Source organism: Telopea speciosissima, chromosome 10, assembly GCF_018873765.1.
Source record: "Telopea speciosissima isolate NSW1024214 ecotype Mountain lineage chromosome 10, Tspe_v1, whole genome shotgun sequence".
NCBI lineage: Eukaryota > Viridiplantae > Streptophyta > Magnoliopsida > Proteales > Proteaceae > Telopea > Telopea speciosissima.
The window spans coordinates 58,332,072-58,348,707 of NC_057925.1; the positions used below are offsets into that span (position 1 = coordinate 58,332,072).

General features: G+C 41.0%; 1 protein-coding gene across 3 annotated transcripts in view; it reads left to right on the forward strand.

Moving 5' to 3' along the window:
* The first annotated feature begins 216 nt into the window (after nucleotides 1-216).
* Nucleotides 217-16,636, forward strand: part of LOC122642563 — a 63,827-nt gene continuing 47,407 nt past the window's right edge. Inside the window, exons 1-3 of one of the 3 annotated variants that reach the window (XM_043836077.1) lie at nucleotides 217-537; nucleotides 623-723; nucleotides 11,905-12,115. In XM_043836077.1, coding sequence (XP_043692012.1) covers nucleotides 390-537; nucleotides 623-723; nucleotides 11,905-12,115 — 460 coding nt within the window. In that variant the 5' untranslated portion in view covers nucleotides 217-389. The remainder of the gene's footprint in view (nucleotides 538-622; nucleotides 724-11,904; nucleotides 12,116-16,636) is intronic. The other 2 variants (XM_043836074.1, XM_043836075.1) reach the window with 2 other exon arrangements.

Here is a 16,636-nt window from a genome sequence, read left to right on the forward strand (position 1 = left end):
GGGTAAAATAGATATTTCCATTTAAATTCTAACAGGAGACTAACTCCGTCAGATTTGGGGGTGTCAAATAATTGTTTTAAACGTTGGTAATCGTAAGCAAAATGGGTATAGTACAAGGGGTGTCCAAGTAATTTACCCTATTTTTCACTTTCATTTCCTCGCTCAGGTCGAGCCGTCGAGGTGGCGGGAAGTCTCTGGAGCCTAGAGAAGACAACCAGTGTTCAAAGGCATTTCAGCGAACAAGTTGAGTTCTAAAACACGAAGCTGAACCGCAAACTCTCACAATTTAAGAACTATTTGCTCTTTATTTTCCAATCATCAACAATCAGAATTTCGTTTTCTGTATGATTCTACCTAACTAGGGATTGCAAAACTGTACGACATCAGTAATGGAAGAACACATATGGCAATCAGACACGAATTCAATGCTTTCGACGAAAATCGGTCAAGTAATGAATACGCTGCTCACTTCTCGACCCAGAAAGCTCGAGGTCGCCATTACTCGTCTTGGTCCGACCTCGCAGAGAAGTACCGGTGGTTCGTATTGATTTATGTTTATTTCAGTTTCATTTATTCTTAATATTATTCTTCATGTAGTTTTCCTTCAATTTGAATGTCACAGTTTCTGTGGAGGAATCACTCAGCTTTCTTCGAAAGTACATCAGTGATGCCGTTGATAAAAAGGAGTCGCTGGATCAGATTCTCGTTCCCATGATTGAAAATGTAAGAAACTCAGAAACCGTATTTGATTATTATTCCAGTTAGAATAATACAAATTAATTAATGGAGGCCCAAAAGATGTTCATTCGTTCAACTCCCGTATCTGATCAAGCTTGGTATGCGGCAAATTGCCGAGGGCGTTTGTTGCTAGAACTTAGAAGCACCACTATTGCATGTTCAGATTTCCCCCCCTCCCTTTTTGGGTGTTGGGAGGATACAATGCTCAGAATTATCTGTTGCTTCCAAATGAAGATTTAGTTGGGCTGGAATGTACTGAACTCTTCCAGGTGGGTGCACTACTAGCATCAGTTCAATAGGCTTTGGGATGAGCTTTAACATCCACAACATCTGCTGAATTCTCTTCATTAATATCAGTTACCTGCTCTCAGTGGGTGAAGGAAATCTCACGCTTATATCTGTTGGCCCCCTGGCTCCGTCACATATTCAAGTTCTCATCTAACCTTATTTTCACCTATGACCTGCTTAAACCTAGTTTCTCTCTCAGCCACATGCTTGAGAAAATATTATTTCATCTCTTTTCCTATAGAACCTAGTCCGCAGCTGTTGCTTCATCAATATTGTCATCCTTTTTACACAATTGATTATTCTGTTTCTAATCCAACTTTCTCCAATTACCAACCTTATTTCTCTAGCATGCAGCTATTATATCTGGCCTGTATCTAACCCATTTTATCTTATAGTACACCCACGCTTCCCCTGTTATGTCAACTATGCATTCAATCTTCTAACCCTTGGAGATCCTTGCCATTTTTTTTTATAACTTTGATTAACTTATTTCCTAGCCTGCCTATTAGTCAAATGTCACATATCTAAGCCATGTCTGTAGGGTTAGGATTTTTCGTCCATCAATTCCTGGTATAAGGTCAACTTTCGCTGTCTATTGGAGAGTGTGAATCTTAAATTCAGTTAATGATAATCGTCAATCACCCGACCTCTCCATGTGTAAGATTGAAGTCTGCCCTTTCATCTTTCATCACCACCTTATTTTATTCATCATGCGAAACTATTAAACTTTTATTTGGGTGAATAAATAATTCATTACCAAGGAAAAAGAATACAAAGCCCCCAAAAGGGGAGAGAACAAATACAACAAAAGAAATAAAGCAAGACTAGACCCTCAGGGAGGAGAGGGAGATGCTTGCAAAATGGAGGGAGACAAGCCCCAAGAGACAATTATATGCTTGTTCCTTATGGAGTCCGAACAAGGGGAGGAGACAGAGGAGAGCATATTCCAAATGTCAAAAGAAATGGTGTCCCAAATCTGTTGCAAAGATCTAGAGTTGGTGGACCATTTCCTGATATTTCGCTCCATCCAAATCTGATTGATGTGGCACTGAAAGCGAGCTTTCCCATAATGTCACAGATAGATGATCAGGCAAAGGACATGTCCACAGTCCACCCAAATCCATTCACGCTGAAAGGGAAGGATCCTTTGATTTTGAGGCCAACAATTTGCAAGGGCTCCATTCCAAATAGAAGAGGATAGGGGCAAGCAAAGAAGAGATGGTCAGTATCTTCCACAATATTCCAGCAAAAGCAGTAGAAAGGAGAGACAACGATCTGACAATGAAGAAGGAAGGACTGCGTTGGGAGGCAATTGGAGAAGGCCCGCCAAACTGTAAAGCTATGACGGGGGATGTGGTGCTTAAATTAGACGAGCTTACGCCGGAGAACTAAGGAACCTCAAGACCGAATGAATTTCCAAGCCGCTTTGGAGCTGAAAAGGCTTGAAGAGACTGGAGACCATACAATGATGTCTCCCCTACCTTGCAGCCTTCTTCCCATGCGGGGTAAAGCATTCTACACAGCTGTGAGAATAGGAGAAGAAGAGGCCGGAGGGGCCCAAGCACCCCTACAAATGATATCAGCAATTGTCGACTGTCTGGTGAGGCCTGAGTTGTAAATGGCTCTGGCATTTATAGAGTGAAGGAGAACACCCATTGGATGCCAAAGGTCCAGCCAAAGAAAGCTAGAGGTACCATCATCAATTTTGGTAGAGATAGCACCTAGACCAATAGGTCAATGTGAAAGGATCTTGCGCCAAACCCAAGAAGCATCAGACAATAAAGGAGCAGTACAAATGGAACCAAAGCGAAGAAAGCCTGAATAAACCCAATCAAGCCATATACTTTTCTTCTTGGTCACGAGCTTCCAGATCAATTTGATGATACCTGTAGAATTGACTTATTTTATTCTTCGCAATCCAAGGCCTCCCTATTCCTTAGGGAGACAGACTGAGGCGCAGCTGAAAGGGTGAAGAAATCTAGAGGTATTAGATCCTTCCCAAAGGAAGGCGGACATCAAATTCCAACACTTTGATGAAACTATTAAACTTATTAGCACAACTAGATATATTTATTTTTAATAGGAAACTAGACTGAATTAGTCAGAGCACTAGTTTGGATAGCTGAAGTTGGTTTCCAAATGCATTCTAACACTTCTCTTGCTTATCTGATTATCTTTTCCATCGTAGGTAAATTGTACCACAGACTCTATGCAGTCTTGGCTGATTTTAAAATTCAGTCATTGTGGGAATGGGCTGAAGGAAACAATGTTGAGGATTGAAAAGTAATTCTAGTTTCATGTTGATTGGGTCGGTTGATGGGAATAAGGGGAAAAAGGGTACAAACTAGCAGAAATTTATCAAGAAAGATCAAGAATACTAAGAATCATAGTTGTCAAGTTGTTCAGGCACCTTGGTTGTCTTGTTGGTGTTGTGTTGCTTCCAGGCCCTTCCAGCGCCTTATGTCACCTAGACGCCATGACATAAATGCTACGGATACTTCCAAGAATTAGAAATATCTCACAATTAGCAAGTAAGCAATCTAAACAACAATAAGTACTTAAGTACAGCAAAGGAAAGAGATATTCTGCAATACACAATTTCCCTAGTCATAAATGCCATTTATTACTTACCATTAGGTCCCTATCTGTGGACCTCACTGTGATTACTCCGAATGTGACTTGATCACGGATGTGACAACTCCAGTGAGTGATTAATCCCGTTCATAAATAAATAAGAGCTTCAATCTAATGAAAAAATTTGAATTGAATTTGTAATCAAATTAAACTTCTAATAATAGAAACCTTATGTCACAAAATGATTCCACCAACATGCTAACTGCATCAATGGTTTTGAGTCACTGTTTGGATCTATTTAGATAATGGAAATAGCAAGGACAGCTCTTCAGCTGAATTCAGAATAAACCAAATAATGCAAAATAACTCCTCAAACGACCATTTTACTCCATTGCTTTGCATTGGAATACTACTACAGCGGGAGAAAGAGAGAGAGACTGACAGGAATGCTCCTACGGCACAATAAATGACACATGTGCACGTATATATTCTTTTATATTTCTTTACTCCTCCATGATACATCCATACAGGTGATGTTGCGATAGTTGTAACTAACCAATTGGCTTACGAGAAATAATATGGATCATAGTTAATGAGATAATGCACATGGACAGGGAATCTGGGACTGCCGGAGCAATGGAGATGACATGTGGACTGTCATTGAAAGAAAAGAAATTAGTGAATAAAAAAATAATGTGGAGGCTGAGGAGACACATAAATTTAATCAAACAAGGGTAGCCAACCGATGAAATGCATGGCTCTTCTGTATGAGGAGGCTTGAACTTACTTTCTGAGAAAACCTGTGAGTTTGAGAGTGTGAGAAAACTTGTATATGCTCTTCTAGAGTTTGTAAGCTGTTTTATTGAAATTTTTGAGAGGATTCTTGATGCAGATCAGTTGATGGAGGATCTGCTCGTGGTGTGAAAGAAGAGAATAAGGAGAATAAAGGAAAGAGAAATCATGGGGGGAGAGAGAGGAGAGAGCACACAACTTGCTTTTCAAAAACAAAACAACTCCATTCCATAATTTCAAACCGTGGGTGAGGTCTAGCCTCTTACATGTATTTATAAATGTAAAAAAGAAAAAAAGACATAAAATAGAAGTCTAACTAGCCAAAACTTCATACTGGACTCAAACAATTAAATAATATAAGAAATAACAACTTAAATAGATAAAGAATCCCTTCTATACATAGACTCTTTAGAAAGAGTCCTAAGCTAACTCAAACCTAATTTATCACCTCCAAACTAAATCTCACAAATAGGATAATCTTTTTACAACAAAGTATTTTCCTAACTAATAGTTATTGGGTCTATTACTAAGATTAACTATCTAATTAAAATACCAATATCGTGTACCCCCTTTGGACCTAAAATTTGGGCCTTATAATTGATCCTATTACAAATACAAACACTTAAAACAAATGTCCGTAACCATATACTATCAAAACAGGCCCAAAATAAAAGATTACACCATATCTAATAGTTGTGATCATGCACCTGCATTAGTCTCCCCTTATTGGAGATAATCATCCTCGAGTTTTGTATAATGGGAGGATCTTCAACATACAATTAACATCCATCGTTAGCCCTACGAAATCATTGATTAAACCACAATCCAATGATATGAAGTTTGCAGTAAGGAATCCATTGTTGAAATTGTAATATGGAAGCACATATTTGACTGGTTAAATCAAAAGATCAACCAATTTATGTTCCTCCATGGGTGGTTCTACGATGATAACTGGAGCCACTTCGTCTTCCATCGTCAGTGGTTCGTCTTCTTGTTCCTCCACCCATTATTTTATTACTGAGATCAGTTTGTCGAAGGAAGATTCCATACGATCAGATGTGACCAGCAAATGGTTCTTAAATTTCTTGTATTGCTGTCGAGTCTCTTTGAGATTTGCTTCAACCTCTCTCAAGTTCTCCTGCATGCGTTGAAATTGTTGGCGGACAACAATCAAGAGAGTAGGATCCATGGTATCTATGACCAGGTTTAGCTCTGATACCAAGTTGGTGCAGTTCAGTCCTGTGGTAGGAAAGAAGAGAATAAGAAGAGAAAAGGGAGAAGAAAGGAAACAGAAATAGTGGGGGAGAAAGGAGGGAGAGCACTCATCCTACTCAAACATTTAAATAATAAAAGAAATAACAGCTTAAGTAGATAAAGAACTTCCATATGTAAACTCTTTAGAAGAGTCCTAGCTAACTCAAAATTAACCTTATCTCCTCCAGACAAAGTCCAACAAATAGGATAAACTTTATCTGACAAGATAACTTCCTAACTTATTGCTAAGGGCCCTTGCTACTAATACTAACAACCTAATTAAAATATTAATTTCTTGTACCCCTTTTGGACCTAAAATTTGGGCTTTATAATTGAACCCATCACAATTCACAAATAAGAACACTTAAAACAAAAGCCCATAACCATATACTATCAAAACAGGCACAAAATAAAAGATCAAACCACATCCAATGGTGGTGATCATGCTCCTGCATTAGTTCTTTTGATTCAGATTGTAATTAATTAAATTTTTTAATGTTGAGGGATTCCCTTATTCTGTTGTTTATATTTTACGTTGAGTTAGATTCATCTTCTATTCCTCTAACCTTTAAACTGGTTGTCTAGATCTTAGGACAGCTTGATTCAGGCAGACCTCCACACACCCCCACCCACGCACACCATCCCCCACACCCCCCCCCCCCAAAAAAAAATCAGATCAGGAGAACTGGTCTGTGGACTTAAATTGCAACAGTCCAGTTCCCTCATCCCATACACGCTTATAATGCATAAACTGTTTTACTAAATATAAGTATGTTAACAAAACAGGAATTTCGTGAATGGCTTGAATGATCAATGAGATCAGTCAAGCTCTCTATTTATAATAATAATAATAAAAGAGATTACAAAGGGAAACACTGTTCACGATACTATTCACAACACTGTTCACATGAATAGTGTCACAGCCCAAATTACAATCCTACCCTTGTTCAAAAGTACATAAATAAAGCATAAATAAAAAACCAAAAATACCCTTATAATATCGGGTAACACATCTCAACACTCCCCCTCAAGTTGGGGCATAGATATCACACATGCCCAACTTGACTAGACTAGGATAAAACAACTTCCCACTCAACTCTTTGGTGTCTTCACCTGCCAGTTGATCTCCAGACTTCACAAAAGGAATACAAATCTGCCCACTCTCTAACTTCTCCTTGATGAAGTGTCTGTCAATCTCCACATGTTTGGTACGGTCATGTTGCACTGGATTGTGGGCAATGCTAATTGCTGCTTTGTTGTCATAGTACAACATCATTGGAAGATGAACAGAACCACGAATATCAATGAGTAAACTTTGAAGCCACAGTAACTCACATATGCCTTGGGCCATGGCATGGAATTCAGCCTCAGCACTAGATCTTGCCACAACATTTTGCTTTTTACTCCGCCATGTGACTAGATTTCCTCCAACAAAAGTACAATAGCCGGAGGTAGATTTCTGTCGGGTTACCACCCGATCAAGATCGTGTAAGCCTCAATGCGAAGATGGTCATGAGGAGACAAAAGGATCCCCTTTCCTGGAGCCGACTTCAAGTAATGGAGAATACGAAGAACAAGCCATGTGAGTGGAATAAGGATCATGCATGAACGCTCACAAGACTCACAAGAATGTCAATATCCGTGCGGTGTGGGAGAGATAAATCAGCTTACCCACCAATCGTTGATATCTGCCCTTATCAACAAGTTCACCATCCTTCTCTTGCAGACGGGTAGTAGCTTCCAAGGGAGTGTCACAAGGATGACAACTAAGCAAACCAGTCTCTGATAGTAAATCTAGAACATACTTTCTCTGGGAGAGAAAGATGCCTTTTGGAGAATGGGCAACTTCAATCCCAAGAAAATATCTTAGCTGTCCTAGATCTTTTATGTCAAATTCCCGTCCCAAGAAAGCCTTCAGGTGAGAAACTTCATCTGTATCATTACCAGTCACAACTATGTCATCAACATAAACTATGAAAAGAGTGACCTTTTCTCCCTTTCGCTTGATGAACAGAGTGTGATCAGCATGACTCTGTTTGTATCCACAGGAGACCATGGCTATATGAAACCCACCAAACCATGCCCGTGGAGATTGCTTCAACCCATAGAGTGCCCTTTTGAGCCTACAAACTTTCCCATGGGCCTTGTCAGAGGAAAAACCCGGAGGAACATCCATATAAACCTCCTCTTCCAACTCCCCACGAAGAAATGTATTTTTACATCCAATCGTCAGAGGTCCCAGCCAAAGTTGACAAAGACAAGACAAGAAGACCTGGACAGTGTTCAACTTCGCAACAGGGGCAAATGTCTCCTGGTAGTCGATCCCATAAGTCTGAGTGAAGCCTCTGGCCACAAGCCTGGCTTTATATCTATCCACTGTTCCATCTGGCTTCTGCTTGACAACAAATACCCATTTGCACCCGACTGGTTTCTTACCCGAAGGAAGAACAACTAGCTCCCATGTCTCATTTTTAAGTAAGGCTGTCATTTCTTCCATCATGGTTGCTTTCCACTTTGGATCTGCAATTGCCTCCTGCCATTTCTGGGGAATAGAAACAGAGGAAAGAGAAGAAACAAATGCACGATAGGAAGGAGATAAAGCATCATAGGAAACAACATTGGAGATGGGGTGTTGGGTGCATGACCTAATGCCTTTACGAACAGCGATAGGTAAGTCAAGGGAAGGATCCTTACCAGATGATGTAGTAGGGTCTGGATCAAGTGCAGACGATTGTGGAGGTGGTATGGTGGTAGTGGTAGTCTCAACTTGTCCTGTGCGCTCCCGGGTATATACCTTATCAACAGGGATTTGACTGACTGGTCTACGCTCCCCCTGAATAGGAGCCGCTATAGGAGCTGAAGTTACAGAGGGCTCCCCCTGAATAGAAGCCGGAAGAATAGCAGACACATCTTCAAAACCCTGATCCTGCTCCACCTGAAGAGGTGTCTAGGAATAATATGACAAGGACTCATGGAAGACAATATCCATGGAGACAAAAGTACGACGAGAAGGTGGATGGTAACACTTGTATCCTTTCTGGGTCGCAGAATAGCCCAGAAAAATACACCGAATGCTCCGTGGATCAAATTTCCCATGAGGATGATGATTGTGGACATAGCAAACACAATAAAAAACTTTGGGGGGAACCACAAAGGAGGAGGAACCTTGGAGGAGATCAACGGGGGAACAACCATCAAGGACACGGGTAGGCACACGGTTGATGAGATAAGCAACGGTAAGAATGGCATCACCCCAGTAGTGAGAAGGAACCTGCCGTGCAAACATAATGGCCCGGGCCACCTCAAGGAGATGTCTATTTTTCCTTTCAGCAACCCCATTCTGGGCAGGTGTGTCAACACAGCTGGTCTGATGGACAATAACATGTGCTGCCAAATAAAGTTGGAACTGACCCTCCATGTACTCTCTGCCATTATCACTGCGTAAAATGCGCAAGGTGGCATTGAATCGGGTCTGAACCATACGATGAAATAACTGAAAACAGCGGAAGACTTTACTTTTATGGCTCATCATGTACACGCAAGTGGCACGAGTATAATAATCAATAAACGAGACAAACCATCGATGACCAGAAAGGGAAGTACAACGGGCAGGGCCCCACACATCAGAATGAACCAAAGCAAAAGGAAACTCACTTCTTTTATTTAATGAAGAATAACTGGAATGAGTCTGTTTGGCCAAAACACAAGCCTCACATAAAAACTCATTCCTATTACAATGCTTAATCAAACTCGGAAACAAAAGAGACAAAGTACTAAGGGATGGATGACCAGGTCGGCAGTGCCAGAGATGAAGGTCAGGGGACGAGGTGGACTGTAAATGATGAGCTGTAGAGGAAGCCGAATGCAAAGCAGAAGGCTGACCCGGGTCAAGTAAGTAGAGACCACCCTGCATCTTACCACCCCCAATCGTGCGCCCCGTCTCCAGATCCTATATGACACAATGAGAAGGGAAAAAAGTCAGTTTGCAGTTCCGATCTCTAGTTAGACTACTAATAGAGAGAAGGTTGGTAGAAAAGGACGGAACATGCAAAACAGATTTTAATGAAAGGGTAGGTGAGCAGCGTATGGAACCCTTCCCATTAATAGGAGAAAGGGAACCATTAGCTACTCGAACACTGTCTTTGCCAGAAGATGGAGAATAAAGATGAAATACATGGGAGGAGCCAGCCATGTGGTTAGTGGCACCGGAATCTATAATCCAAGGACTGGATACAGCCGATGCACACAGACTACTGACTGGAGTACCTGAGGCAAAATTAGAACCAGGAGGGGCAGCAGGTGTAGATGCCGTAGTGGAGGCAGCGGAAGAGACCTGTAGCATGCGACGGAAAGCTAGGAGCTCATCCTGAGTAAGCCCAATGTCAGATGAAGGGGCAGTAGTAGCAGTAGTAGGAGAATCAGCCATATGAGCCTTGGGCTTAAACTTCCCACGGGCTTTCTTTTCCTCAAAATCAGCAGGCTTCCCATGGAGCTTCCAGCATTGAGCCTTAGTATGATAGAGCCTGTTGCAGTGTTCACACTTGACAGGACCTTTAGGGACAGCAGTACCACCATCAGTAGTGGTAAGAGAAGGAGTACTGAAAGCAACTTGCAAGGCGGAGCGGTCAACAGTAGAGGAATGCAGCATAGCAGCCCGGCGAGATTCCTCATTATGAACCAAGGCAAAGGCCTACTCTAGGGATGGAAAAGGGGACTGCCCAAGTACTTGCACCCGAATAGGATCAAACTCCATATTTAGTCCAGCCAAAAAATCATAGACACGTATTTTGTCAACGTGTTTGTGATAGGCAGCCAGATCAGTAGCAGTAGAGGGCTGATAGTCGGAGTAATGATCCAATTGCTGCCACATGTTCTTGAGGGCAGCATAGTATTTGGAGACAGAGAGCTCCTGTTGGGTAGTGGCATTAGCCTTCTTTCTAATCTCATAGACTTGTGCATCATTCCCCGTGCGACCATAAGTCTCTTTGGCACCATTCCAGATAGTATGGGCAGTGTCCAGTAGAAGAAAATTGTCGGAGATATCCCATTGCATAGAATGGATCAAGTAGGACATCACCATCGCATCATTCGATAACCACTTGTTGAATTGAGAACCCTCTTCCACTGGTTTAGTTGTTGTCCCAAGAAGATGGCCAGTGAGGCCCCGGCCAGCTACTGTCAAATAGGTAGACCGAGACCACTTCAGGTAATTAGAGCCATCAAGTTTGATTGGGGCAGCAAGGGGAAGAAAATCAGTCCGGGGCTGGCCATCAATGCCAGAAGAGGCCGAAGAAGAATCTGAACCAGTCATTGCAGCAGGTAACCAATCTTCAATGAAACAGCCAAAAAATATCCAAAAAAATTCTGGAATCGACCCCCAATAGAAAAGGGCTGTATTGGAGCAAAAAATCTCAGATATGTAGGCTGGGAATGATGTCGAATGAAGGCAGCAAGGGTGCCAATCAGATGCAGCAGGAACCAGTAGCCCAACCCCAAGATCGATTAATGTCAAAACCCTAAGAAGAGATATCCATAAGGGGCTGGGGTCTTCAACCAATCTGATGAAGTGAATAGGGGCTGAGAACAATATCAAATAAAGATCCCACAATAGAAGATGCAGCCGAAACAGATGTAGAGGCCTGATCTCCAAAAAAAATAGGAATCTTCAAATCGCAGACAGTGCTTCAGCTCCACTCGATCCAAAAAAGAGGCATAAAAAAGGAGGTATATGGGGGCAGCAGCTAGATCATTACGATCACCTCAGTAGTGTTGCCCTAATGGGAGAAGAAGAACCAAAAGAAAGGAAGAAAGAAAAAGGGAAGAAGCTCGATGGAGGGAAGGAGAAAAAAATCGAAGGGAGGGAGGTGGGTTTTGAAAACCTAGATCAGAGTGTATTTGGCTCTGATGCCATGTTAACAAAACAGGAATTTCGTGAATGGCTTGAATGATCAATGAGATCAGTCAAGCTCTCTATTTATAATAATAATAATAATAAAAGAGATTACAAAGGGAAACACTGTTCACGATACTATTCACGATACTGTTCACGTGAACACTGTCACTGCCCAAATTACAATCCTACCCTTGTTCAAAAGTACATAAATAAAGCATAAATAAAAAACCAAAAATACCCTTATAATATCGGGTAACACATCTCAACAAAGTATTTTCTTCTTCTAAGTGATTACCATTGATGATGTTCAACCTGTTCCATTGAATCCTTTTTTACATATTTTTATTTTAATCTTTTATTTCCAGTCATTGAAGTGCAGGGACTTGAACCACTGCAGCCAAGCTATGATACTTCTTAACTGGCTTTTTCAAGATGAACTTATTTTCCAGGCTCTTGCAAGTAATTTTGGGGAAATTATAGTGAAAAAGGAGGATCATTATATTGCCCTCGGCTGGTGTACTCTGATGCATGGACTTGTAGACTATGAAATTACTATGAATAAATTTTCAAATTCTGGTAATGTGGCATTGCTATCTTTTTCCTCTTTCTCTTGGAATTCTTTATATTTGGAATTAGTGGCCAGGGTCAAATTATGCTTCCTCTAATGTAAGGCTAGTTTGTAAACAACCCTAACCCCAAAAGATAACCCTCAACGGCAGATCCAAACAGTCCACCAATATAGAAGTAGAATCAGAATTAGAAGGTTAGAAATTAGGGTTTACACCAGCCAGCGAAGTATGGCTCTAACCTGGATTGAGTGGAGCTCTTCAAGGATGGAACTAACCCTTCTAATATGGACTGGAACAGAGTAGTAGTTGCAGAGATATGGCAGATCGAATTTAAGGCAGAAAAACCCTAAATCAGATTTTCGATTTCTATACCAGGGTAATCTTGATATTCCAAAGCTGTTCCTAGTAGGACTTCAATATCAGATCGAGTATAGCTTGAAGAAGAGTATAAAACCTGATCCAAACTTCACCAGTCGTTTGCAGGTATGCACACATCAGAATTTTCGATTCTCCAACAGAAAATACGAAATAGAAGTAGCCGGCAGGTCTGACTTGTCTCCCTCAGATCAGCAGTCGAATCTGTGTTGTTATTGGGATCCAAGGATCTTCAAGCTTGAATCAAAACTCCAGAATGCTCACACGATAGCTTGGTTGCAGGTTCTTAAAACAAACAGAAAATAGAAGAAGAGTAGAGATGGAGTAGGAAGAAGAAGGGGGAAAGGGAAGGCTAACTCAGCCTGGGTATCTCACCCTCACAGCCTAACTCAGGACAATATTGTTGCTAAAAGCGATTTTCTTTTTATTCATCAAAATCGTGGGCTCAATTGAGCAATTGCAACTATATTTATAGCCTCAATGGCTGAACAAAGAAACTAAAAATCAAACTCAAACTAGGACTCAAAGTAGAACTAGGATTCCCAGCTGGGATTCAAAACTAAACTAGGAATCCTAATTAGGACTTCAATTCCAGCAAACAAAGTCTAAATAAAACACCAACACCTAACCCACGATTTATGCTGGTGTATGGAGAATCCCTACACTTACCCTACTTCTGGTGTAGGGGAAGAATCCCTACACCTGCGGCTAGTTTTGGACAGCCGATTTACATCATCCTCCATCTCCCAACCTTCTGCATTTTCAGATGAACTGCTTCAATTTTTATTTCATTTAAATCTTTGTTTAGATGCAACAATTTCTTTTCATGCCATAAGCCTTGCTTCACTTAATGTATTTTTCTTGTTAAATGTTGTTACTTACAGCCTCTCTGAGAAGTTGGGGTAAGGCTGTGTACATTATGACCCTCCCTAGACCCTGCAGGCCCGCAGTGTCGGGAGCCTTGTGCACTGGGTACATCCTTTTTTTAAGTAATGGACAATTGCTGCTACGATAGTGGAGTTCTCTTGGCATGCTAATTGTCCCTATGTCACTAAACTATAGGCATGCATAATTTTCTTTGTACAGTGAATGAGGTTAGAATTTATCGGCGATAGTGTTTCTCTAAGGACACACTATATCATTAGGGTGCATCTTGGCTCTTAGATGCAAGTGTTTCCATTTGGACTGGGCAGGGGGCTTATCATTGTTTCAAGACCCTAATGTGTTGTACTTCTTCTATTTGTGAATTCACCCAGAGGGGGGGGGGGTGAATAGCTGAAGGTTGTAAAAATAAAAAAATATGCGGAAATTAAACAAGTAAAGATAACCAATTGACAAGCAACAATTAAAAGAGAGACCCAAAGATTTATAGTGGTTCGTCCAACACGTGCCTACGTCCACTCCTCTCAACTTAGAGAGAATTTCACCATTAGAATCTTGAGTAAGAGCAAGAGGACTTGTACAACTACTCTTGAGTTAATGAGCAAGAGGACTCATACAACTACTCTTGAGTTAATGAGCAAGAGGACTCAAACTTCTCTTGATTCCGAGCAAGAGGACTCAAACTACTTTATGCAAAGTACAAGTGAAATACTAAGGGGTTTCGAATTACCTCAAACCTTAGTAGAATAAGTGCTAGCTTTCAAACTATGCAAATATGTATGAAGGGAGCTAAGTGAAATTGATCTTCGTTGGATGGATTGCTTAAATTCTCACTTGGGAGAGACTTGATCTTGGAGGCTCTTGATTGTGATTGATAGTTGTTAATTGCAGTGTTTAGAGCCTTAATCAAGCGGGTATTTATAGCCAAAGAGGCTAGAATTAATTAGGAATCCAATTAAGGATCGGATTCCACAGTCCATATATAATCCGGTATGCTGGATGGGAATCCGGTATGCCGGATCACCTAATTTCCATTTAAAACACAGAAGTAACGGTCAATTCATAAAGGTCCAGTAATGATCCGGTATGATGGATGGGAATCCGGTATGCCGGATCAGGGCAAATTGCAGGTTCTCAGGATCCGGTATGCTGGATCCTGATCCAGCTTGCTTAACCAAGCTACTGTGACCAGTTTTCCTGAGATTCCTAATAATCCGGTATGCCGGATCTGGAACCGGCATGCCGGATTGGGCAATTTCAAGGTAAATAATGGTCCATCTCCATTAGGGTTTGGTTTGGGGGTTTTAAACCCAATTAGTCACATAATTATGGGGTCAAATAACCACCTAAGGTCATTCTAAAATGATGCATGCGTGGTGTGTGCATTATATCAATTGTGACTCAACAAATTTACAAATGTATATTTAAAAAAGTCTTCAATTCAAATCTTCAATCTTCACACACTTTGAGCACAGTTCTTCTTGTGTATGCTTTTGTATTTTTGTATACGCTCCCCCTCACTTGGTGCTATGCTTTAAATCTAAAAACACTTGGAACATGAGCATTAGTCCAAGGATGGTCTTATTTGTTATCATCAAAATACCCATGTCATCATGGAGATGACTTGGAGTGTATAGGGCCATGTGTGCTTCCCTAACAATCTCCCCCTTTTTTATGATGACAAATAATCCATAAAAAATGGGACAAATAATAATGCATAGAAAAAAGAGTCAATGTATAAAACAAGAGCAATTTCATTAATCAAAGCATGTTTATTACACTAAGACAAGTAAGCATAAAAACAAGTAATAATTCCATTACAATCTATTTAAAGCCAATACTTCTCCCCCTTTGGCATTATAAAAAAAAAAGAGGGGTACCATACATCAAGCATTAGGATCAAAGGGTGGAAGAGGAGGAATAGAGCTTGAAGCACCGGTAAAAGGTGGTCGAACTCCTTGAGGAGTGGCTCCCGGTGTGTCAAGAGAGAGATGACCAAGATTGAATGCAAGAGAATGAATGGCATTAAGAATTTTGTCTTGGCGCACATTGAGATTGTCAAATCCGGTCCTCACATCATTGCGGAGAGATGTCACATCCTCTTGAATTCGTTGTTGATTAAATTCAAGTTCCATGATATGATTATTTGCTTCGTCCATGTACTCATCGATGCTTGACACCCATTCTTGTAAGGATGTCGGAATGCCTTCTTGAGCTTGACGAGGAGGGGGCACTTTCTCATCCAATTCTTCTTCTTCTTCAACAAATACATCGGAGGGAGGAGGAATAGCAATAGTATGAAAGCTATTACGGGTTATGTGCTGAAAAGTCATGGTGGATCCTTCTTCTCGAGTGAGATCAATATAAAAAACTCGAAAGAGACGAGTGAGAAGTCTCCCATAGGGTAGATTGGTGTGCTTTTGAGGGTGAGCACAAGATTCCATGTACCTCATGATGAAGTATGGAAGGCAAGTAGGTGTATTGGTGTAAACACAGTAAGTAAGGTAGGCTTGAGGGGTGAGACACTTGTTTCGATCGCCTCCCCGAGGAATAAAGTTATGCTGAATAATATAGGAAATAACATGGGGAATGAGGCGAAGTCTTCCAGTGACCACTGTTGCCGCCTGAGGATCATATTTCTTTAAGATGGAGGAGTAGACTTCTTCATGGTTGATGAAGTCCCTAAAGATGGTGCTTTTAGGAGTCCAAAAGATGCATGGTCCATCGCAAGATAGTCCAAGATGGCGAGCAAAATCAGCAGTGGAAAGCTTTATGTGAACACTCTTCACATATGAGTGGAGTTTCAAAGAATCTTCCGCCCCGCTGAAATAGAGGTTGGTGTAGAAGTACTTGACTAGGTGAGGATAGCAAGGTTCAGCCATGTTGAGAAGGGGCTCCCAACCAATGTCTTTGAACATGTCCTCAAGTTGAATACTATTGAAAGAGAAAATATCGACTTCACGGCCTTCTTCAATTTTCCGGACGAGATAAAGGGGCCAATTTGCACGACATTCAGAAGAGCGAAAGAGACGATCTTCTCCAGGAGCATAAGGTTGTCTCGAGGAGCTTCCGGTTCTACTTCTTTTGGATGGTTATTGCCCTTCGGGCATAACATCCTTGCCTCTTCGACTCATTTTGCAAGAGAGGATTGAGGAGAGAGAACGGAAATTTCAAGAATTTTAGATAGATTGAGACAAGATAGTGAGAGTAGAGTGAACAGTGATTCAGAAAATGACAAAATGGGGTCATTATATAGGCTTGAGATACATTG